At 41.0% G+C, this 26,433-nt stretch overlaps 1 protein-coding gene across 2 annotated transcripts in view; it reads left to right on the top strand.

Moving 5' to 3' along the window:
• PCSK1 (proprotein convertase subtilisin/kexin type 1) overlaps positions 1-26,433 on the top strand; it is a 67,879-nt gene that overhangs the window by 669 nt on the left and 40,777 nt on the right. For both annotated transcript variants that reach the window (XM_040342504.1, XM_040342496.1), the window contains exons 2-3: positions 18,322-18,426; positions 23,470-23,583. In XM_040342504.1, the coding sequence (XP_040198438.1) occupies positions 18,322-18,426; positions 23,470-23,583 (219 nt within the window). The remainder of the gene's footprint in view (positions 1-18,321; positions 18,427-23,469; positions 23,584-26,433) is intronic.

The raw sequence follows: 26,433 nt of genomic DNA, 5'->3' as shown, positions 1-26,433 counted from the left end.
AATCTAGAAAAACTGGAGTAGACAGAATCTGGAGCAGTTGTACATGACAGCCAATCAGCTTCTCTATCCAGCTTGTTCGGTTAAGCTTTGGAAATGAAAGGGAGAAACTGATTGGTTGCCTTGCAGTTACCCCAAATTCTGCTTGGTCCAATATAGTAAATTTCCCTATGCAATATAGAAAACACAATAGGAATGTATTACATTGACAATTGATAAGATATCGATATGCTGAAAATAAACGATATGAGCGACCTAGATGATCCTATTAATTTTTTGCTAATACACTGTTTCTGATCTTTAAAAATGAATTAGGTGAGGTATACATAATAACCAATGTGCATGTTGGCTTTAACAGAGACATAAGTGGAACAATAAGTCTCATCAGTGGCTATGGGAAATAACCCTGCTTGTTTCTTGGCTTCATATCTCATGAAACAACCCTATGCAGAGCATCTATTCTTTACTTGTACATCCCGTTTTACATTGAAGCCACCACCTACCAGGTCTCATTTTATTTTTATTCCATTGCTATTGATTGTGTGTATAGGCGAATGAGTAATTCTTCCAAGTAATTCTTCCATTTACATAGTGATGACTTCATCTTCATCATGAAGATCATCATTATTCGAGGGACTCAAGTACATTGGTTTAAACACTGGTGCTGTTTGGCTGACATGAATCATCCAGCAGAACCATAGTAAATCAGTTTCTATTTAGAGATCCTGATAAATCAGACAGGTGGTATTACACCCCCTTATTGCTTATTGTAATTGTGTGTCTTGTTGGGAAGGCAGTGTGTGAGCTCAGCTTATGGCAGCCCTCTCAGATAGACACATGTCATTGTCATTAGGACTAATCTTCAAAGCCAGTATCTGGAGCATATATTTTACATATTCAACATGGCTGTGTATTTTTTTTTTATCCTTGATCTAGCTTTTATCAGCCACTGAACTGTGTAGCACATCTGTGACAGCAATAGCTTACAGGCCTTGGCATGCCATGCAGGCAGTGCTTTAGTGATTTGTAAAAATCATTAAAATGTATCCTTCAAAAAATAATATGATATAAACATGTTAAAAAGGAAGACTTTGCAAAACAAAATTGCATGGCGCAGAGGGTTAGGGGTTAGAAAATGTTTGGCAGAACTGGAGTTTTATGGTTCTTATATCAGCCAGGACAATTACTGCATGTAGTTTGTATGTTTTCCCTGTGTTTGCATGCATTTCCATCCACAATTTAAAGACCTACTGGTGGGTTAATTGGCAAAATTGTTTAAACTGGTCCTAGTATGCGTGTATAAATTGGCTGTGTACACGTGTTACTACATCCTGCGTGCCAGGCTCAAGCTCAAGCAAATAAGGAGGGTTGAGGAAAGACCTGGGAACCTTCCTAATAACAAATTCTATGGATGCGCAGAAAGCTGGCCGAAAGAATTTCCTAGAGTCAGATATGACTGAATGTATATGCATATGCATATATATATATATATATATATATATATATATATATACAAAAGGTTTAGTCTACTGGACCAATGATGGAAATGTAATGTTGAAAATAGCAATGAATACTGTAAAGATTTTACTTTGATCTTGTGCACTGCACAAATGATAGCTGAAATATTATTACAGGCAACAGGGTCCTCACCCACATTGTGAATTTGTGAAAATGTATAATACATGCATGCAATACTTTACTGTGAGGAAAGCATACATACATAATTGTTACCATAACATAATAAATATGTACACATCAGTTATTGTAAAGCAAGCCTTACATGCTTAGATTTTATTTGTTTGAACCTGTGTGGATGGAGGAATCTATGCTGCTGGATATTGGATGTGGACAGCTGAAGCACCCGCAGATGCATCAATACTCAAGCAAAGGTTGCATCCAATAGGATAAGACATCTGGCAGATAGCAGTCATTGTTTGGCTGACTAATTCCACTTCTCAAATTTTAAAATCCACTTTCCCTGAGCGGCTGAATAAGCCAAAATTTGAGCTGTGTATAGCCTAAAGAGGAATTTCTCCCACTGTCCTTCTTCCACATCACCATATTTTATATATTCCAACAGTATTTTGGACGTAGCTGAGACCTGGTGCATGTCTAAACATGCACGTGAGATCCCTGTGCCTGAACACACTAGTTTTGGGTATCTGGGACCTTCTAAAGACCTGTGTCATGTGAGCACATCCGCAGGATCCACCATGTATGGTCAGACATGCTGTGGGTCTCTGCCTGTTTTTCCGAAATAGCTGGCAGAGATCAGAGTCCCTCAGTTAAACACAGGCAGTTGTGTGACGTGGAATTCCCAGGATATGGGGGGGACTCTATGTCATACTAGCCTAGACTATCAAGCAGGAAGTGTTGAGCTGCAACACAAAATGGTACTAAATGTTTTCTGAAGATGCTGAAAAGTTCTGCTATTGTGTAGGAAGGAGAACCATACAGCAATTCACTAATTAGATAATATAGTTTTTTGTTGCTGGGTTTCACAGCTTATAAATCAAAGTGTATCTTAAGCCAAAACATTTATACATATATTTGGGCTCTGGGGATAGATTTATTCTCACTTTCTGTCCTGCTGACAACACGTTCACTGCACAGTAATTGGCGTAAAATCTGCAACAGCTACAGGCGTTTTAGCCTTCCCCCTACTCTACTAAGGAAAAGTTTTATTCTGTCTGTTTTGCGTTTGGAGAGATCCCCTGACAATCTGTCGTGAGATTCTCGGCAGTGTTTTCCTGCTGAGTAACCCGAGCGAGTGTATACTTACCTCCCCATGGAAACCCACGTATGCTCGAAATGACTTTGACGCATGTGCGGTAGCTTCCAAGGCATAGGTAGGGTGAAGCAAGATGGCGGCGACAGCATCGAATGTGACGAGCGCATGCTCGTCATAGTCGATGATGTAACTGCGTTCGTTCCATTCAAAAGAATGCCGGTTCTTTTAATGGCCCGTGTGTACACTCGGCCGGCAAGAGAATCTTGTCAACAATCTCGTCAGGAAAAAAAACATTTTTTTTCCTGGCGAGATTTTGGGCCGTGTGTACAGGGCTTGAATCTCCTTAAAAAAGTCCAAGATAGCAGAAAATACCTGAGAGGGGTATTTATACTTCTCTACTCTATCCTGGACAATCTGGACATAAACCTTAATGTTATCATTTTCTGCCAAATAAAAAGAACCAGACTTTAAAAAATGTACTGTATTGATGAGACCTACTGATAAACCTCAGCTTGTACTTCCTTTTATAAAAATGCTATTCCAGAATCCAGATCCCCTTCTGTACTTGTCTGAATGCACAGGCACTTAAGCTGGCCCTACATGATTCAAATTCCGAATGCATTTTTATTTGGAAAATCTGAAATTTGGTGCGTTTTGTGATCCAATGGTGCCACCATTGATTTCAATATTCGACCAACCAGGCCTTCAATTTCACCTCATGTTGCTACAGAAAATAATTTTTGTGGCCAGGAATCACAGCTCAAGCACATTTCCTTTTTGATTATATTTCTCGCATGATTCTCCAATCATTGATTAGAAATTTGTTAGTTTTTCAAAAAATTTCCAACATGCGATCACTCAAATTTGATGGCACCACGAAAACTGGCTGTTGCTGCAGCCCACTAATGGTGCGAAATTCAAAAGAAAACTCTTAAGCCTCATACACACGATCGGATATCTGATGGAATCTAATCCGATGGATTTTTTTCATCAGATATCCGATGAAGCTGACTTTCATCTGTCTTGCTTACACACCATCAGTCAAAAATCCGACTGTGCCAAAACACGGTGACGTAAAACACTGCGACGTGCTGAAAAAAATAAAGTTCAATGCTTCTGAGCATGCGTCGACTTTTGACTGATGGACTTCCACACAGACGATAGTTTTTTTTCTATCGTTTTTTTATCCGTAGTAAAAATTTGTTCTATTTTTTTTCCCCGATGGGGCGCACACACGATCGGTTAGTCCGATGAAAACAGTCCATCGGTCTGTTTTCATTGAACAAACCGATCGTGTGTACAGGGCTTAAGCTACGGTTTTCATAAAACAATTCTTATGGAATTCGACCCATGTATTTATTCATGTGATCTCTGTTGAAGTGAAGGATCAGAGCTCAGATTGGCTGCTCCCCTTCAGTAGAGATCATGTGATCAAAGGCCTAGGCCCTTACATATGTGTATGACCAATGCTAAAAGGAGCATGGATCAGCTTGTTCCCTAGAATAGTTAATTTGTATATATTATTCTACATTTATCCATCTTAACTAGTGAGTTAAAATTTTATGTCAAAATATGTCCACTTTCATAGGCTTCAAAAAGTGACATAGATATTTAGGCTACTTTAACACTGGGGCCGCGTCGCATTAGCACTCGGGCTTTCACCCTGGGGTGGCATGGGAGGTGGCTTTCAGGTGCTTTACAGGCACTATTTTTAGCGTTAAAACAGCCCAGTGTGAAAGTAGCCTTAGGCCTCGTACACACGACCGAGTTTCTCGGCAAAAACCAGCAAGAAGCTTGCTGGGAGATATTTTTTTGCCGAGGAAACCGGTCGTGTGTACATTTTCGTCGAGGAAACTGTCGAGAAGCTCGACGAGCCAAAAAGAGAGCAAGTTCTCTATTTCCTCGACAGGAATGGAGAAACTTGCCTTGTCGAGTTCCTTGACAGCCTAACAAGGAACTCGACGAGGAAAACGATGTGTTTCGCCCGTCGAGTTCCTCGGTCGTGTGTACGAGGCTTTAGAGAGTTGGAATAAAAGAAAGTGGGAGAACATGGCAGACCCCCGTCACTGACCAAGGGTGAATGTCTGATAAATATCAACGATTAACTCTCTGTAAGGCTATTTTCACATTGTGTCCACGCCGTTTTAGCGGCGCCTTACCATCATTTTAGCGCCGCTTTTCGGTCGCTAGCGGGCACTTTCAACCCCAGCTAACAGCTGAAGAAAGGGTTAAAACTTCCCATGTTGCAGCACTGCCAGATCACTTTTCAGGGGCTTCGGAAGCACTGCCCATGCATTCCCATGGGCAGGGGCGGTTTAGGAGTGCTGTATACACAGCTCCCAAACCGCCCCAAAGATGCTACTTGCGGGACTTTTTTTCCCGTCCTGCAAGCACACCGCCCCAGTGTGAAAGCACTCAGGCATGGGAGGTGGTTTTCAGGCACTTTATAGGCGTTATTTTTAGCGCCAAAACTTCTGTAAAAAGTAGCCTAAGTGGCAAAGGTCAAACAGAGGATCAGTCTTAGGAATACCTTTGATTGGAGCTCTCAAACAAATCTGTGCTTTGCTCATGCATGATAAAGCAGCATTTTTTATTGCTTTTTGCAGAAACGCACTACAGTCCATTTAACATGGTTTCCTATAGGACATGTTCACATCTATACTTTTTTTCAGCCGCTGCATTTTTGGAAAGGGTCAGGGACTTTTTTTAAAGCAAAACTGTACATTTTTGGTTCAATAGACTTGCATGTAGTGTGTTTTTGCAGCGATTGTGCCGCGATTTGTGGTTTTTATTACACCCAACAATAAATTTGCCAAAAAAAAAGCATTAAAATGTAAAAGGCATAAAAAACGCATGAAAAATCTGTGAAAAAACATGTGTGCAAAATGCACTGCAAAAAGCACTGCAAAAACAGATCAAAAACAAACTGCATAGTGTGAACCAAGCCTAATGCAATACTTACCTTTCTTCACTCTTTTGCACTCCATTCAGCTACTGGGAGTGAAGAAAATACCTAGTAGGCCCCGTACACACGACAGAGGAACTCGATGTGCTTGGCACGTCGAGTTCCTCGTCTCGTTTTGGGATGAAGCCGCCGAGGAGCTCGGCGGGCCGCCTTCTCCTATAGAACAACGCGGCCAACGAGAAAATAGAGAACATGTTCTCTATTTTCTCGTCGAGCTCCTCGGCGGCTCCATCGAGCCAAAACTGTACAGACGACAGAGATTCTCGACAGAATCCGGGTTTTGACCGAGTTTCTCGGCGAATTCTGCTGAGAATCTCTGTCGTGTGTACGAGGCCGTACTGTGCAGGCAAAGGACAGGTTTGCCTAATGCCTTGTATACACAACCGGTTTTCCGTTCGAGAAAACTGCCATGGCAACTTTTGGCCGGGAAAACCGGCCATGTGTACGCTCCATAGCATTTTTCCCGACAGGAAAAACGCCGGGAATCCCGGTGGGATAAATGAGAGCATGTTTTATTTTTTCCCCGCCTGGATTCCCGGCGTTTTTTAAGCCAGCAGTTTTTGTATGGGGAAAGCCTGCGGTGGTGAATACACATGGCCGGTTTTGCCAACCAAAGCTCTCATGCCAGTTTTCCTACAGGGAAACCAGACTTTTTACCGCCGGGAAAACCGTTCGTGTTAAAGTATACTTGTCATGTAGACTGCCATTGATTACTGTTTGTGAACTGGCAGTCCCTGGATTCAATACTGGTCTACACTTGGAACATGAACAGTGTCAATGAAAGTCAGATCAAAACCAGAATTCCTTGTCTTTATTCTTGTTTCAGGTCAGTGACTCAACATCGTAGCCTATAATTGGAAAGGTTATTAATGACAAGATACATATTTCTCTTATGACATGTGAACTTTTATCCTACATTTGAAGATGCATTACTTAAAATAAAGAAACCATAAATAGGAAATTAAATTTTTGTATTTTTTTTAATGCTTTCCCTGTATACCATTTTATTTTATCTATTGCAGGTTTACACTTATGGCATGCTTTACATTTATTCAAAATACTTATATTCATCCATGGGTGTTTCTAACTATTCCACAATGTAAGTGGCAAGTTACCGAGAGTCCAAAGTTCACCAATAAACGTGAAACAATAAAAAATGTTTCCGCCAAATAACAATGATTATAATTGATGTACATTTTGATCACCCAAGTGTACCTCCACCGATATTGATATAAAATGCCTCCATACCCGAAGTCTAGACAGGCGTGATGTGCAAGTATAGGAGATCCAATCAGCTTCCTCTATTATACTGCAGGTAGTGGTACTGTCATGGCTGATGATAAAATTTACTCCAAGGTAGGGCCCATGAAGGAAAGATAAAACAGCCACATAGTGTAAAACTGCTTTACAGTTTATTAAAGGAAATCAGTGCTAAACACTTACAGAAATCTGGTATTAAAAAGCATTAATCCAAGACATCCTAGAAGTTGATCGACCAGTATACAGTATTGGCTTCCGTGGTACCACACAGACATGGGCTCCACCCTGGGTGGATTTTTGTATGTTTTTAGCACTGATTTCTTTTAAGCAGTTTTACACTATGTGGCGGTTTTATCTTTCCTTCATGGGTCCTGCTATGGAGTAAACTTTACCATCAACCATGACAGTACCGCCACCTGCAATATAATTGAGGAAACTGATTGGATCTTCTATACTTGCATATCACGCCTGTCTAGACTCTTATAATTTGGAGTCTAGACCTCTGGTACAAAGGCATTTTATATCAATATGGGTGGAGGTGCACTTGGGTGATCAAAACACACATCAATTATACTCTTTGTTATTGGATGTTCATCAAGGAATTCATCTGCACCATTTAGAAGAGCACCAGTTGTTCACACTGTATGTGCACTATCTATGTTTAGCGCTGCAACATTGGATACCGCTGCTGTCAATCAAAGTCAGTTAGCCAATCAGAAGAGAGAGGGGGCAGGGCCGAACCGCAGCCCTGTGTCTGAATGGACACACAAAGCTGCAGCGTGACTCGGGTGCCTCCATCGCAAGCTGCTTGCTGTGGGGGTACTCGACAGGAGGGAGGGGCCAAGAGCAGCAAAGAGGGATCCAGGATGACCTGTGCAAATCCATTATACAGGGCAGGTGAGTATAACATGTTTGTTATTTAAAAAAAAAAACAACAATACTTTAGAATCACACGTGCAATCTGATTTATATAAGAGACTGGAGGGTCAGATCAGATCCGCCTGAAAAACTGGCAGGCGGACCTGTTCCCACCCTCCAGTCTCTTCTATGGAGCGCTGGATGTCCGCTGACACTCGCCACCATTCAATTCGATCCTGTCTGGCAAAAACTGATGGATGGTGGTCCTATTCCCCATCCGTCTGGTGAATCAAATCAGATGGCATTGGATGCAAACAAACAGGCAGTACGTTTCCATCTGATTGCCACATAGAGGAGAGCAGAACTGTGTCCTCTCTGCATAGAGCATAGAGACATAAACCTATCACCTGCCTGCTCAGCGGAGAGATCCCCCCCGCTGAGCAAGTGGATTCCACTTCACAGAGGTGCCCGTTGGAAAGGTGCCTTACAGAATATCACAAGACATGGCATTTTTTACCCTAGAGTGCAATTTGTAAACTGACTAATTCTCACACAATTTTTAAATATTCTGTATTTTAAAACATATATTTTGCATTTAAAAATTGTATTTACTAAAAATAAAGATCAATTTTTTTGTATTTTGTCTAAAATTACAATATCAGGATTTATTTATATAAAACCTATCCCAAAAAAAATAAAATAAAACTGTTGCTGTAACTGTTTAGAAGGCCTCGTACACATGACCGAGGAACTCGATGGGCGAAACTCATCGTTTTGTTCGTCGAGTTCCTTGTTAGGCTGTCGAGGAACTCGACGTGAGAATTTCTCCATTCCCGTCGAGGAAAAAGAGAACATGCTCTCTTTTTGGCTCGACGAGTTCCTCAACGGTTTCCTCGTCAAAAAATGTACACACGACCGGTTTCCTCGAAAAAAATAAAAAACAGCAAGTTTCTTGCTGGTTTTTGCCGAGAAACTCGGTCGTGTGTACGAGGCCGAAGTGTTAGCTGGATTTTGGCTTCAATTTGGTAGGGTATCTAAATCTGCTAGTCCATCTAAAGCCTCATACACACGATTGGACTTCCAACTGACTTTTCCTTGGATTTTTGTCCAAAGGGGCATTGGCCGTGAACATTTTCAGCCAACATTCACCAAATCACATGTTTTTTCAGCTCTTTACCACCACCCTTTGGACAACTTCTGCTAATGTTGTGTTATGGTTAACATTGCTTCTGAGCATGCGTGTTTGTACATTGGAGTTTTGTCCGAAGGACTTGTGTACACACGATCGGATAATCCGGAAAATTTTAAAGCATGCTATCCAACATTTGTTGGCGGAAAATCCAACAACAATTGTCCGATGAAGTGTACAAACAGTCGGATTTTCCGACAACAGCCTGCCATCACACAATTCCTGTTGGAAAATCTGATCGTGTGCATGAGGCTTTTGACAGGAAGTGGGTTACGGGATAGATTACCAGGTGAAAACAGAGGGGGAAAGCCTAAAAAAGGAAACAAATACAGCCACTACAACTAATAATAATAATAATCGGTAAGCTGCAATATATAAAATTTTTGGTTTTGAGTTTAATACTGCTTTAATTCATATTTTCAAACTTCAGCTTAGGGCTCAGGTGCTCTTTTGGCTGCCTTGGAAAACATTTCTAATGAAACTTAGTTTGCGGTTATGTGCTCTTCATATTTGAGTAAGACATGAAGTGTTTGTCTTTGCATGCATTAACAAAATGTTTGGAGCAAAAACAAAATAAATATGTATTTTCAAGTTTGTTTTATAGAACAGTTTTTCTGAGGCCTATTTTCTTACATTTATGTGGTTATTTAAGTTCCAATAAGCACTTTTGTTGGTAAGCCAGGTAATAACATACTGAATTAATAAAGAAGGAGTGCACTACCGCTATGCGCAATGCCAGGACAAGGATATCCAGTGCCCATGGGGAAGATTGCATACTGTCCCCCCTACCTGGCTAAAGGAGGAAAAGGGGCTCATAGCAGCATGTAAAAGTGTATCTAATGTTGTTGGCGTAGGCCGTAGCATGCCAATGGTTGTAGTACACCGTAGTGAACTGAAGAGTTTATTATCAGTTCACAAATATGGGACTAACAGTGGCAAAGGGAAAAGTGTAACAGTGTCAGTGGTATCATTAGAAGGAAAACGCCCCTGTGCCAGTGGTGTCACTGGAAGGAAAAAGTGTTTCTGCACCTCTGGAGACACTAGAAAGAAAAATGTTTCTCCTCTGTAGTGTCACTGGAAAGGTGAAAATGCAATTGTGTTGCTAAGAGGAAAAATGATGTGGCAGTGGGGAAAAACATCACTGGTGTCATTCTCAAGAAGACTGATTTGGCACCTATGGGATGAAGGAAGGGAGGGTGCTGGGAGGTAGGCTTTGTGGGGTCTATGGAACTAAAGGAATCTAGGGGGGTTCTGAAGCAGGGAGGAGGCTGAAGGGCTCTAAGGTAGGGAGGAGGCTGAAGGGCTCTAAGGTAGGGAGGAGGCTAAGGGGCCTTTGAGGGGTTCTGAGGAGGAGAGGCAAAGTCTAGGGCTGAGTTGTCCACAGACTCTCTACATACTCACTCAGTACAGGCCTCCTCAGTGTGGTTCCCACCAGGAATTAAAGCAATTTCCCCTTCTTCCTGTCTCCCATGTGATATATCAAAGGGAGACACAAAGAGGCAAAGTTTACCATCGCTCCCCAGTGGCACCATACTGAGAAAGAGGTGTGTTTTCTGCAGGCAGCAGCTCTCTTCCATCCAAGTAGGCTTTCATTGGAGGAGGAGAGAGCAGAATCCTTTCTCCAGCAAGTATTGAGGCCCCTGCTCCTTCTGACAGGAGTAAAGTCTCTAATGTCAATGTAATGCTGGAGAACAGAGTAGCTGAAGCTTCCAAACATACACCCCTCCCCCCTTCTGCCTCTTATAGACACTGCATCTGGGGCATGTGTCCCTTCTGCCCCTCCTTGGCTCAAATGGCCACAGTCTTGTTGCAAGTATAGAAAACAGCACCCCTCTTGTCAAAATAAGCTTACTTTATAATGCCTTCATACCAAAAAAATAAATAAATACAGAGATTTAAATAACAAAAATTATTGTGTGGCAAATGTTGTTCCTAGTGTGTCATAGCTGAGCAAGGCTACACCAGGAACACAAAACAAAACTTGAGTGCATAACACCGTACACCAGGTATATGCAATTAGCAGACCTCCAGCTGTTGCAAAACTACACGTCCCATCATGCTTCTGCCGCTGCGTGTCATGCTTGTGGCTGTCAGAGTTTTGCTATGCCTCATGGGACTTGTAGTTCTGCAACAGCTGGAGGTCCGCTAATTGCATATCCCTGCCATACACCATAAAAAAACGTACTTATGTGCCTGGAAATCACAGGAATTGTGCATAGTGGCCTGTACAAATCAATGACAGTAAGCACCTGTATACAGGAATATGCAAATCCAAGTGTATTTATGTGTACAGGTACCAATGTATAGGTGACCACAGTCAACAGGCCTGAAAAAAAAATCCTGAGATGTCACCAGAACAAGACTATTATATTACATATTACAGCACATATAGCAGCCACATTGTTCATTAATGGAAATATTGGCCAGATTGGGCCAGATGAACAATTTAAAGTGACATGAATCCTGGAATTCTACTTTGATCTTCCAATCAGGGGAAATACTAAAAATGGTTAAAGTAATTGTAAAGTCTTGTTTTGTTTTGTTTTTGGTAAAATAACAAACATGTCATACTTACCTGCTCTGTACAATACTTTTCCAGAGAGCAGCCCTGATCCTCCTCTTCTTAAGTCCCTGTGTCAGCACTCCTAGCTCCTCCCCCCCTGCGTGGCCCCATAGCAAGCCAATACGGGGCACTCATGCATGCTCACTTCTGAGCCCTGCTCTGTGTGTCAATTTACACACAGTGCAGGGCTTGGCCCCCACTCCCTCCTTACTGGCTGTGATTGACAACAGCAGGGTCCAACCATCCAACTGCTGTGTCTGAGCCAATGAGGAGGGAGAGAGCCAAGAGAGCCTCTGTTCTCGTACACATTGCTGGATCGAGATTGGATTCAAGTATGTAATTAGGGGGGGCTGCGCAGGGGAGATGCATGCAGAAGGGTTTTAACCTTAATGCAGAGAATGCAAAAGGGGAAAAAAAGTCTGCATTTACAGCAACTTTAAATGATTTTCTATCCTGATTATAGAGCAGGCTTGTTAAATATTCTACATCCTGATTTTAGGGTCAAGGCTGAATTATTGCTTTGCTTTTCCATTATGACGCTTTCATGAACATACATACCTCCTCCTTTCTCTTTGTGCTGCCTCTGCAGCAGTTCTTGTCTCTGTTTGCTTTCTATTGTGAGCACACACACTGAGTGTTGTATGTACTGCTACTGAAAGACATATGATGTTTATCTGACTTTGCTCATAGGTCCACAGACTCTGCACTAATTCGTCCCTATCGAAGAAGCCATTGTATCACTTGACCTAACACTGTCCAACAAAAGACGACACTTTAGTTTATATTATGTAGTTGCTAAAACCACTTTTCAACAATTGCTTCAAGTGATGTACACTAATTGTAAAAAAAATAAAAAAAATTGACTTTAAATTACAGCCCTTAAAAAGTAGCCCTTTCTGTAGCACATGAGTGATACTGTCAGCCTTATTCAATAGAAGTGCAAAGTGTGATAATCCATGGCAACTAATAAGAACATACACCACTGGGAAAACTTGTAAGAATACTTTCAAAAATGTATATTTTAATTGTTTATTGTTATCAATTTACAAAATGCAAAGTGAGCAAACCAAATCAAATCAATATTTGGTTTTATTAAATAAATGTGTACATTTGTTAGGTTAAAGTGGAGTTTCCATCCCAAATTTTTTTTTCATTATTGTGCTCATTAGACCTAAAAAAAGAAAAAAAATCTGCCTTTGTAACCACCTAGGATCCTGACATCATCTCCCTCTAATGCTCCTGGGAAATGTGTGTCATCATTTCCCAGGATGCAGTGCGCTACCCAATTATCAATTATCAGCAAAATGACAACAGTGTGGACATAGTTTTATGGGGTAGATTCATGGGGTAGATTCACGTAGATCGGCGTTTCTTGGTGCGGGCGTAACGTATCCTATTTACAGTACGCCTCCGCAACTTTTACAGGCAAGTGCCGTATTCTTAAAAGAAAGTTGCGGCGGCGTAGCGTAAATAGGCCCGGGGTAAGCCTGCCTAATTCAAATAGTGAAGAGGTGGGCGTGTGTTATGTAAATTAGGCTTGACCCGACGTGATTGACGTTTTTCCCAAACGGCGCATGCGCCGTCCGTGGAATTTCCCAGTGTGCATTGCTCCAAAGTATGCCGCAAGGACGTCATTGGTTTCGACGTGAACGTAAATGACATGCAGCCCCATTCACGGACGAATTACGCAAACGACGTAAAAAATTCAAAATTCGACTCGGGAACGACGGCCATACTTAACATTGGTACGCCGCACTTACGCCACCATATAGCAGGGGTAACTATACGCCGGGAAAAGCCTAACGTAAACGGCGTAAAAGTACTGTGTCGGCCGGGCGTACATTCGTGAATTCGCGTATCTTGCTGATTTACATATTTCGACGCGTAAATCAGCATACACGCCCCTAGCGGTCAGCGGAAAAATGCAGTTACGATCCGACCGATCTAATAGAAATCTATGCGTAACTAGTTACGATCCGGTCGGATCTAATAGAAATCAATGCGTAACTGATTCTATGAATCAGGCACATAGATACAACCGGCCGGACTCAGAGATACGACGGCGTATCTGGAGATACGACGGCGTATCTGGAGATACGCTGTCGTATCTTGTTTGTGAATCTACCCCCATCTTTTTTGAATAACTATGCGGAGCGGCGGCGGATTGTAAAATAGTAAGTGACCGGATTTATATTATAAAAACGCATGATGAAAGGACATACATTTAAAAAATGCTAATTGTGGTTGGAATCCCGCTTTAAGTAGGTTAGATTTTATAGCTATAATGAGAATCTGAACTCTGGAAGCTGTGCCCAAAAAAACATCAAGCAGACGGTGAAGACCTAGACAACGGTGTTGCTTGGGGTCTCCCTGTTGCTTATCTTTTCCCTATTTTTGACTTACCATGCCATGTTCTGCAATGTATCTCAATGCAGAGGCAGCTATTTTCATACATTTCTTCCTCATGTTAGCATAGCCCCCAACTGTCCCTGATTTCGAGGGACTGTCCCTGATTTGGAGCAAAGTCCCTCTGTCCCTCTTTCCCCCTCATTTGTCCCTTATTTTGGTGTGAGCTATATAGTTTTATATAAAATGCACTTTTTATCTTTCAAAAAGTGTTTCCCAGTGCTAAACCTTTCTTCCAAATTCTAAATTGCTGCATTAGTACATTTTAAAAGCCAATATAAAGGAATAGTAGTGGTAAAAAAGCCCTTGTGGATTTAATTAACCTTTTTTGGGGGGGTTAATTCTCCTTTAATGGGTTACAAACGTTTGCTGGTAGGTGTCCCTCATTCCCAATGTTGGGAGGTATGTGTTAGAGCCTCCAGCAGGGGCCATTAGCAGCAAAGTGGTGACATCACCAAATATCCCTTTAGAGCCCCTGAATCTAGTGCTCCGTACACACCATCACTTTATGTGATGAAAAAAAATGACGTTTTTAAAAACGTCACTTTAATTGACTGTGTGTGGGGGAAAACGTCGTTTTATGTCTTGTAAAAAACGACCAAAAAAAATTGAAGCATGCTTCAATTTTATGTGTCGTTTTTCAAAAGTGCACTTTTTACTTCACAGAAATTGACCGTGTGTAGCAAAAAACGTCGTTTTCTAAGACGTTTTTTCATCCACGCATGCCCAGAAGCTACTTATGAAGCGAGCTTCAATGGTAAAACGTGGTGGAACGTAACCTCGCTTTGCTAGAACATTGTGAGAAAACGATGGTGTGTATGCAACTTCGTCTTTGAAAATTGAAGTTTCAAAAACGTCATTTTTTACTTCACAGAAAGTGTCGTTTTTTTTCATCACATAAAGTGATGGTGTGTACGCGGCATAACAGTCAGGAGCAGCAGGACCTTAGGTTTCACACTGAAGATATACAGCTATTGGCTTGTAGGCACAGAAGTGCTTAGGTGCCCTCACATACCAGGAAATCCACAGCTATTTTTCAGGAGGAATTAAAGATTTGCGTTTTTAGGTACACAAACAACAACAACAAGTAACACTTCCAAATGTTTGCTAAAATATAGCAATTTTTCCACAGCCACTAGCATGTATAAACAAGTTTAAACCAGAACTAAAGGGATGAATATCCACCTTTCCTCCAATGGTCCCTCCAACGGCATCTTCTTCTGTGTGCTGGTCTTCATTGGCTGGTGTGAGATGGAATCACTTCTGCACACGCACAGGAGCTAGTCATATCGGCACACAGAGATTGGGCTGGCTGTCATAAGCTGAGTTGTGCATGGGTGAACGCTTAGAGCAGGCAGGTCGGTGTTTTTTATTAAAAATGTAAGTGCAGTGCTTTCAAATAAATGCATTTAGAAAATAGTATTTTTTGGTTATTCAATGAAGGTTCAGAGTTGAAAGTCCAACAAATGCAAATTCCAAAAGAAAGGTGTATTTTATTGCAGTCGTGTCTCTTTTGCAATTAAAAGCCTGCTGGCTCTCCATCAATGACAGTGGAGTTAAGTTTTAAATTTTGTGCTGTTTGACCCAGTTACTCATTATTCATGGATCCCATTACACTCCCTTAAAGCAACTACATCAAATTGCCCAAGGTGCACTAATGATACGGGTACACTTTTACATATGTTGTGGTGATGACCCAAATTGCATCGCTACTGGGATTGTGTATTTGATACGTTAAATACCCTATGTTCTACACAGGTTCAGTCCGACCCAAAAATAAAATGAAAGACGTTCTCCCGACTGAGATGCATGTGATGTGGTTAAGATCTATGGGCCAAATCCTCAAAAGAGATACGACGGAGTAACTGCTGTTACTCCGTCGTATCCCTGGTCCTAACTATGGAACTGATCCACAGAATCAGTTTCCCATAGTTAGGACGAAGATCCGACATGTGTAATTGAATTACACTGTCGGATCTTAGGATGCAGTACCGCATCCGCCGCTGGGGGCATTTCGCGTCGAAATGCCGCCTCGGGTATGCAAATTAGGACTTACGCAAAATTAGGGCTGCTTTTACAAGGTGTAAACTGTTTACACCTTGTAAAAACAAACCTTTCTTGCTAGCGACGCGATTTTTTTTTTATTTTAAATTTTTTTTTTGGCGCCGTATCTTTTTTTTTACCCGACGCAACTTTATTGTCCCGTCGCGATCCACAAAGCCCGATGTAACGTAATTTCGCGCTATGCACGTCGGGAAAATGATGTCACGAGCATGCGCAGTACGGCCGGCGCGGGAGCACGCCTCATTTAAATGGGAATCGCCCCCTGGAGAAGAGGAACGCCTTGCGCCGGCCGGATTTAAGTTGCGGCGGTGTAACTTAAATAGGAAAAATTACGTTGCGCCGCTTCTTTGTGGATTACCCCCTATGTACATAGGCGTGCGCAGGGGGTGTGCCAGGTATGCCTGGGCACACCCTAATCACTCTGTGTGGTGCCGATTCCCCCTACTGCCTGGGCTTCCCCCCATGCTGCACCCCCCCACCGCAGTGCTGCTGGCTTTCCTCCTCTCCCCCCACATGCTGCGGGGGATGTTTAAATATGGAGAATGGAGAAAGAGGCTAATCAATATGTAATTTACTGACCCCTTCCTTTTCTAAATGAAAGCAGTGAACACACTTACTCCCTGTGTTCAATCATAGCTAAAGTATAGTAAACTGTATGTGGTGGCTGGTGCTAAACTTTTTTTGAGGGGGTGGCAAACAACACAACGAGAGGCCCACTCACCACTCCACGGTCACGGCACCGCAGCTTCCTCGGCTTCTTCTCCCGGCCATCCCAATCCACCTCCTGTCCTGATTGGCGGGGAGAAGAAGCCGGAAGACAATAGCGAATATTGATTCGCTAGTGTCACAAGAAGGTGGGTTTGGGGCACAGTGCTTTGCGCCCCCAGCCGATCCTTTTTCATGCCAATTATAGCCTCAGGCTCTAATCATGTGGCTTGAAAAAAAAAACTCATAGAAACCTATGAGTCCGGCGCTGCATGCAATCCCTGCATGCAAATTAGGATGGTTACGCCCCTGTGCCCCTTATGGACAGGGCGCTCCTGAAGAGGAAGCTATTCAGCACAGAGCACTTCCCATTCATTCACTGTCACCATGCAGCTGAGGTTGCAGAGCTTTGGGATGCACACCCTAATGCAATAGGCTGCGCACATCTATGTCTATGTTTATAGCCTGTAAAAACGTATACTACAAAAATGGATATCAAATTCTCTGCCAACAATAGCTTAATGGTCCGAATAAATTAATCTTAATCCAAAACAGGAATTGGCATATAAACATAGGAGAAGCTCTGATACATTTTTGAAGATTTGGTCATGGTGGTTAGTCTCCAACTTATGCGAGAAAATAGTTGAACATACCAATGATGCTGAGGAAAGTTAGCAGTTAGATGGATTCATGGTGGAGGAAAACTGTATACATATATATGTCGCTAGGGGGTAGTAACTTAATTAGATTGAATATAATGGTTGGCTTTATATTGTTAATCTTATGTAGGAAAAATGTAGTTATTAAATTTAACTCGATGTGATAAAAGGTTTAAAGCAAAACTCAAAATGCAACTGCATTTATTTATTTTGGATTGGGTTGTCTTGTGGGAATGATTTGTGTGTTTTGAATTTTTTATTTTTTTTTGTAAATTTGAAAATGAAATAAAAATGACTTGATTGAAAAAAAAAAAAACATTTTGTGGTAGTTGCAGCGTGATCTACCACCAGCACCAGTAAAAGAAAGGTGCAGTGGCAGTTTGTACATTTTTTTTTTTTCCGACATAGCATGAGTCAAAGAGAAAATAATGGCAAACATCTTTTGTGTAGAAATATAAATTTTCCATAAAAACCATGACATCACAGGAACGTTACTAGGAATGAGTAATTGGTTTTATGTAAATACGAAGGTGGTATGACTCCGTGTAGAGATAACATACTCTATAATTTATGAGAGTTCCCTGCCTGTGGCTAATAATACAATAAAACTGCACTCACATACAAAGACAGAGGTTACATAAAGCAGCCAATCTGCTATAGCTTATTGTGTTTTACCCACCTTCACAAGGCATTATGTGTGTTTTCAGCTTAATTACTGTGCAGACTATAATATATATATATATATGGTCACAGTAATTAAATAAGTATGAGCTGAAATATTGTATGTGTGCACACAGGAAGTGAAGCATTTATTCTTGGATGACGCTCACACTTTACAGGGAAAGGACTGCTTTGCTATATACTGTATGTGCTCCAAGTACTATGCTTTCCCTATATTTATTTATACCATCTTTATTTTTACAGATTGGATCGCTTCCAAACCATTTTTTATTTAAACATAGGGATCATCCCAGGAGATCACGGAGAAGTGCCCCACGCATTACAAAGCGGTTGTATGATGATAACCGGGTAATTTCTCAGCAATATTAACAGTGTTTTGCATGTTGACTAGCAGCAGGGTGGTTATTTGCAATTGTCACCTTCATCAATAAGGTTTAAAGAAAAATGTTGAAGTTAGTAAAACAACATACATACTCCCCTCTATGTCGCAGCATCTGTGTGACACTGCAGCTATTCTGCGCTAACTCTAAGACTAGACATGGGCGGTTTGTTTTGTTCTGAATTAAAACTCAGACAAATTTTTCATTCTTCAATAATAACGAATTAAAGCAAATCTGAAATAATGAATCACAATTTTGAATTAGAATAGTTTACGAATCAAATTCAAATCGTTTTCAAATCTAATCTGAATCTCCGAAGAGCATAAAATAGAATCAAAAATAAAGGAATACAATATAAAATAATATAATAGGATAGAAAAGAATAGAAAATAAAAGAATAGAAAAAAATAGGAAAAAAGGGATAGAATAGAAAATAAAAGAATAGAGTAAAACAAAACAAAATAGAATAGAAAATAAAAGAACAGAATAAAATAGAAAATAAAATAAAGGAATTAAATAGAAGAGAAAGGAAAATAGAATAGAATAGAATAAAATTAAAAGAATATAGCCATCTTCCGAACTTCGAATAGAATAAATTTGAATTTGAATATAATAGAATTGAAAATAAAATAATAGACTAGAAAAGAATAGAATAGAATAAAGAATATACCATTTTTACAAAATTTGAATTTCAAATAAAATAAATTTGAATAGAAAAGAATAGAATAGAAAATAAAACAATAGAATAGAAAACACTATAGAATAGTATGGAATAGAAAGAATATAACTATTCTCCAAAATTCTAATTTCAAATAATATTAATTCAATTTCGAATGGAATTCGATTTGAATACAACTTGAGTAAAATTCAAAGGGAATTTGATTCAAAATGAAATGGAATTTGAAAGATTTGAATAGATTCAAATTCAAATTAAACTAAATGAATTCGGAAAACAAATTGAACAAATTTAATTAAACTAATTTATGTAAATTACAAATCAAAACGAAACTAAACAAAACACATTTTTTTCATTCTGCAAATTTCTATTAAAGACTAAAAGCTGGCAGATCACATGACTTGACCACCGATCAATCAGCTCTTGGTTTTGCTGGCAGCAGAGAACAGTGCACATGGCTCTTCTCCTCCAGCACTCGCTGGAGCGACAGGCTGGGGACAGCATGCATTTCTTTGGCTCTTAGCCATGCACTGAAAGGTGGAGCCAGCTGCCCTGCCAGCAGATATCCGGCACTAGCCCACTATCTGCAGACTCTGTGTCACAGGTGTACATTAGAAAGGGTAAATGACCCCAAAAAAAATGTATAGCCAAAAAAAGTTTAGCCATACTTATATTTTAAAGCCTAACCCCAGCCCAAACCTTTTATTAAGCTTTGTCTGGAATACAATAGAAAAAGCTTAGAGTCACAGTCAGGTTTTTATTGCAAAAAGCACATTTTTAGCAGAGGGCAATCGTTACAACATCAGGCAATGGTATTTGCTGTCAGGGACTTTCTTTCCTGGTGATGCCTGCACCCTCATTTTTGCATGGGACAGGAAGTAAGGGTAACTCTCTCTAATGAAGCCAGAGACAAAACACATTACAACTCAATTCAGAACTGAAAAAAATGCAAACTGGAGTCTTTAATTCGGAACTGAAGGCAAAAAAAAAATGTTTACTTCAGTTAAGTATTCATTTAAAGAACGTTATACTTACTTTTACCTAGAACTAAGGGCCAGATTCACGTAGGGCAGCGGCGGCGTAACGTATCCTAGATACGTTACACCGCCGCAATTTTTCATCGCAAGTGCCTGATTCACCAAGCACTTGCGATGAAAACCTACGCCGGCGGCCTCCGCGCAAGGCGGGCCAATTTAAATGGCCGTTTGCCATTTAAATTAGGCGCGCTCCCGCGCCGGACCTACCGCGCATGCTCCATTTCCGAACTCCCGCCGTGCATTGCGTGCTGTGACGTCATTTTTTCGAACGGCGATGCGTGTAGCATAATTCCGTATTCCGGGACGGCTTACGCAAACAACGTTATTTTTTAAATTTCGACGCGGGAACGACGGCCATACTTTATACAGCAATACGATTGCTGTGTAAAGTTAAGGCACCAAAAAAAACGACTAACTTTGCGACGGGAAACTAGACTAGCGGCGACGTAGCGAATGCAAAAAAACTTCGGGAATCGCCGTAACTCCTAATTTGCATACCCGACGCTGGTTTACGACGCGAACTCCCCCCAGCGGCGGCCGCGGTATTGCATCTTAAGATCCGACAGTGTAAAACAATTACACCTGTCGGATCTTATGGCTATCTATGCGTAACTGATTCTATGAATCAGTCGCATAGATAGAAACAGAGATACGACGGCGTATCAGCAGATACGCCGTCGTATCTCCACTGTGAATCTGGCCCATAGTACCTAAATCTGCTCTTATATTAGTCTTCTGCAGTTCCCTGTACAGCACTACCAATTCTGGGACAGTCGCAAACCTAAAACATACTTACAGGAGGAGCTAGCAGAACGTGCAGCTGCATTAGAGCCCCCTTGGGCATTAGGGCTCTCTAGGCGGCCTCGTACACACGACCGTTTTCCTCGACAGAATCCATCAAGAAACTTGGTGGGAGAGCTTTTTTGCCGAAGAAACTTGGTTGTGTATACGTTTTTCATTAAGGAAACCGTCGAGGAACTCGACGAGAAAAAAAGAGAACAAGTTCCTTTTTTTACTTGACGGGAGTCTCAATTTCCTCGTCGTGTTCCTCGTCGGGCTGGTTTTCGACGAGAAACACGATGGTGTGTATGCTAAGAAACCCTCAAATGCTCAGAATAAAGTATGAGACGAGTGTAAAAGTAGCATTTGTAATGGAGATAACACATTTTTCACGCTGTAACAGACTGAAAAGTGCAAATCGTCGCCGACCAAACTTTTACTTAACACGCAGTAACATGAGATTAGCAAAAGCAGCCCCAAGGGTTGTGCCAGTGGAATCGAACTTCCCCTGCCATTGTATGTGTTGTACGTCACCGCGTTTGAGAACGACGAGATTTTGTCTTGACAGTGTGTACGCAAAGAAAGCCTGTCGAGTTCCTCGACAAGCCTAACAAGGAACTCGTCGAGGAAAACGATGTGTCTTTTCCGACGAGTTTCTCGGTCGTGTGTACAAGGCCGGCCAGTGATAAATGAGAGGCCCTAACCTTGCTCCTGATTTTTAATATAATTGTTATTGAAGAGCAAGAACCTTCTTTAATTCCTGCCTGATTGGCAATGAGACATTCAGATTGCTTATTTTTTTCCCCATTTGAGCAAAAAGTGGATCGATGTTTAATGTATGACCCTAATTACATATGAAGTTTCAGGGCATCTGTTATTTACCTTTATCTATCTATACACAGCAAATAAATGTTATGTTCAGTTTAATTGGATGAGGGGGTCATATATCTGTTCCTGTACAAGTGCCCTCTGCTTACTATGTCCATGACCGTGTAGAATGGTGAGCTTGTCAGTGTAGAGCTTCTTCTTCTTTATTATCCAGTCATAGGCTGGGTGGAAGGTTGTTGACAAAACTGTACTGCCTAACTGTAGTAGATAAATGTAAGGTCACCAGATAGGTGGGTGTCTAAATACCAGGACTGACTCAACACAATGACAATTTTGGTAGGTAGAACAGTTCACATATACACTATATTACCGAAAGTATTGGGACACCTGCCTTTACACGCACATGAAATTTATTGCCATCCCAGTCTTAAGCCTCATACACACGATCGGACTTCCACCAGACTTTTCCGTGGGTTTTGGTCCATACCCACGGCAGGACATTTTCAGCCAACTTTCACCAAATCACATGTTTTTTCAGCTCTTTACCGCCACCCTTTGGGCAACTTCTGCTATTGTTGTCTGATCTTTAGCATTGGTTCTGAGCATGTGTGTTTGTACTTTGGACATTAGTCCGATGGACTTGTGTACACACGATCAGATTATCCTACATCGGACATTTGTTGCAGAAAAGTTTGAGAGCATTCACAGTGAACATTTGTCCGATGAAAAAACGAAAACAATTGTCTGATGGAGCATATACACCGTCGGATTGTCCGATAAAATACGTTTGTCAGACAATTGTTGTCAAAAAGTCAGATCACGTGTAGGGTTCAATATTGAATTGGCCCACCCTTTGCAGCTATAACAGCTTCAACTCTTCTGGGAAGGCTGTCCACAAGGTTTAGGAGTGTGTCTATGGGAATGTTTGACCATTCTTCCAGAAGTGCATTTGTGAGGTCAGGCATTGATGTTGAACGAGATGGTCTGGCATCATAGTTTGCTCTAATTTATCTTAAAGGTTTTCTATTCCCAGAAGAATTGAAGCTGTTATAGCTGCAAAAGTTGGGCCAACTCAATATTTAACCCTATGGACTAAGACTGGGATGGCATTAAAGTTCCTGTGAGTGTAAAGGCAGGCATCCCAATACTTTTGGTAATTTTGGGCGTTATTTCTGAAAGGCAAACCCACTTTGCACTACAAGTGCACTGCAAGTGCACTTTCAAGTGCAGTCGCTGTAGATTTGAGGTGGACATGATTGGATGATAAAATCAGCATAGCTTCCCCAAATTTCAGAGCTTCCCCTCAGATTTACAGCTATCTACGGTGACTGCACTTACAAGTGCACTTTCAGGTGCACTTGCAGTGCACTTTTAGTGCAGAGTGGATTTCCCTTTAGTAAATCAACACCATAGTGATAGCAGCAGCAGAATAACCCAGGTAAGAAAACCACTGCTCCTAATGAAGTTATTTCCCACTGGCCTATAACACTGCTAGTAAGGGAATGACTCTATAGGTGGAGCTAAGTGGTCAGTTAGTTCTCCTGTTGCTGGCAAGTTGTCACCAACATCAAGGTGGCTTTTCTAGCACTACCTTCATGAAAGCAGTTGGGAAATGTTTAGTTGTTGTAAAGTGTATATCCTCATGTGTATATCCTCATGAATAACATGATGCATTTTATGTAAATTTTAGGTCTCGTGGGCAGAACAGCAGTATCTCAAGCAAAGGACTAAACGAGGCTATGTGATGAATACAGACTCAGAAGACCTTTTTAATGATCCTTTGTGGAAAAATCAGTGGTATTTGGTAGGTGCTGTTTTGAAGCCATTTCATTCCATAATAACATTCACCTAAAGTAAATACGGGGACAAGTTAATGTTAACCTAGCTCTCCTGAAGCCTCGTACACATGACCGAGTTTCTCATCAAAAACCAGCAAGAAACTTGCTGGGAGATATTTTTTTGCCGAGGAAACCGGTCGTGTGTACATTTTCGTCGAGGAAACTGTCGAGAAACTCGACGAGCCAAAAAGAGAGCATGTTCTCTATTTCCTTGACGGGAATGGAGAAACTTGGCTTGTCGATTTTTTTCGACGGCTTCACAAGGAACTCGACGAGCAAAACAATGTGTTTCGCCCGTCGAGTTTCTCGGTCGTGTGTACGAGGCCTTAGAAGCATATACTTACCTTCCTTTTACTCCCAACTAATGTATTCAACTACTGGTAGTGAAAGGAAATCCTGTATAAGCTTGAGTTGTAGCTTACACAGGTGTATGAATTTCCTGCATAGTGTGATTGGCCGTGTCACTGATTAATTAACAAAAACCCTTAACTTTGTAAATATTGCAATAAATGTATTGCCTACAAATATCTTGCTCCGCTAATGCTTTAAAAAATGTATGATCAGTTAAAAAATAAAAAAATAGGTGAGTGTATATTTAAATAACAGGTACATACATGCATCTTGGTATTTGTATCAGTTTTTTAAAGTACTGTATATGTGAATATTTCATACCGGTTTAAAACTAGTCAATTAATAAATAGAAAATTACCCAAATGTACAAATATTCCATAGAGCAGACTTCCCATAATCTTCCGTATTTAGTTAAATGCTATAAGACTACATTAGAGCCATAAAACAGCTATTGCACCATTACTTAACGCACTTATGCCACGTACACATGATCAAGCTTTTGCCCGGCCAAATCACATTGGAATTCCGACGGAATTCCATCGGAGAAAAATAGAACATGTTCTATATCTAAACTCTGATGGAATTCATCTGATTTTCCGATGAAAAAACTCAGATGGGGCTACACACCGTCTGACTTTTTCCATCGGATATTCCGATCGTGTGTACAAGGCATTAGTCTGCTGATTTTGGAATACATCAGCTGATTTTGAAGAGTAAACTTAGTAATAGCTGAATTCCTGCCAACTATTAATAAATGTGTCCAAACATTTCACTTACCATACATGATGCCTGAGGAAATTCAGAATGATTTAGCGAATTACTTTTACTTGGGAATAGTTTCTTTTCTTTAGCCTACTGAAAGTATAGGTTTGCACCTTCCTTCTTTGGTGCTTTGCATTAATTTACACACATTAATACATGTATTTCTGCATGTTAATGTGATGAATGGGTTGGCGGAACACCTCAATGCACACATTAGCACAATATGTGTTCTCTGCTGTGCGGTACTTCATATCCATTGGCAAGTATATTGAAGTACACATTCCCGCAACACAGTTGTATGAACAAAGCCAACAAAATTCAAATTGGATTTGGGATTTAAAGATCTAGTCCCACACACAGGTGCAGACCTGGCAGGCAAAACACATTACCCAACCACACAATGCATTAGAAACTGTTTACGTCTTTGCTCAGTTAAGGGATGACTTATTCTCTCTAAGGTAATGAACGGTACATAACACTGAATGGAAGGGTGGGGGTTAGTCAGGTTGGTAAGTATTTACTTTGGAATGATGATGTTCTTTTACCACTTCCACACAGGGCATTTTCACCCCCTTCCTGCCCAGACCAATTTTCAGCTTTCAGCGCTGTTACATTTTGAATGACAATTGCGTGGTCATGCTACACTGTACCCATTTGAATTTTTATTAAAAAAAATCCCCACAAATAGAGCTTTCTTTTGGTGGTATTTGATCACCTCTGCGGTTTTATTTTTTGCACTATAAACAAACAAAAAGCGACAATTTTGAAAAAAACACAATATTTTTTACCTTTTGCTATAATAAATATCCCCAAACAATATATAAAAAAACATTTTTTTCCACAGTTTAGGCCGATATGTATTCTTCTACATATTTTTGTTAAAAAAAAAATCACAATAAGCGTATATTGATTGGTTTGCGCAAAAGTTATAGCATCTACAAAATAGGGGATAGTTTTATGGCATTTTTTTTTTACTAGTAATGGCGGCAATCTGTGATTTTTATCATGACTGCGACATTGCGGCGGAACATCGGACACTTTTGACACTATTTTGGGACTATTCACATTTATACAGCGATCCGTGCTATAAAAATGCATTTATTACTGTATAAATGTGACTGGCAGGGAAGGGGTTAACACTGTGTTCCCTATTGAGTGATTCTAGCTGTAGGGGGAGGGGACTCACAAGGGGAGGAGACCGATGTGTGTTCCTCTGTACTGGGAACACACATCAGTCTCCTCTCCTTTGACAGGACATTGATCTGTGTGTTTACACACACAGATCCACGGTCAATCACGGGCGCGCGTATCGGGTGCAGAGTAACACGGCAGGGGCGCACACGCGCCCCCTAGAGGCTTGGGAAAAAAAGATGTCATATGACGGCTGACCGGAGGGACAAAGGGTTCCTGCCGCCATCCTATTACAATAGTGTGATATTGAAGCAGTTAATGTAGATATAAACAACGGTGGACATTAGCGCTGGCCACCCAGGGTACATGCTCTGGAGATTTTGGTGAGTGCCATGGGTCTGGCGATGCCACAACCTCCTGCATTTATTTTCTTTAATTTGTGTGCTTCAAAAGCTGCTGCATTAAGTGCCCATCTGCCAGGAATTTGTGCTGGGGACAGTTTTATTGTATTGTAATTGTATTGGGAATCATTTTGGCTTGGGGAAGAAATGTGTCTGACCCCTGTGCATGGT

This window comes from Rana temporaria, chromosome 1, assembly GCF_905171775.1.
Source record: "Rana temporaria chromosome 1, aRanTem1.1, whole genome shotgun sequence".
Lineage (NCBI taxonomy): Eukaryota > Metazoa > Chordata > Amphibia > Anura > Ranidae > Rana > Rana temporaria.
Note: the sequence above shows the minus strand (reverse complement) of the source record. Positions and strands in the feature narration are given on the sequence as shown.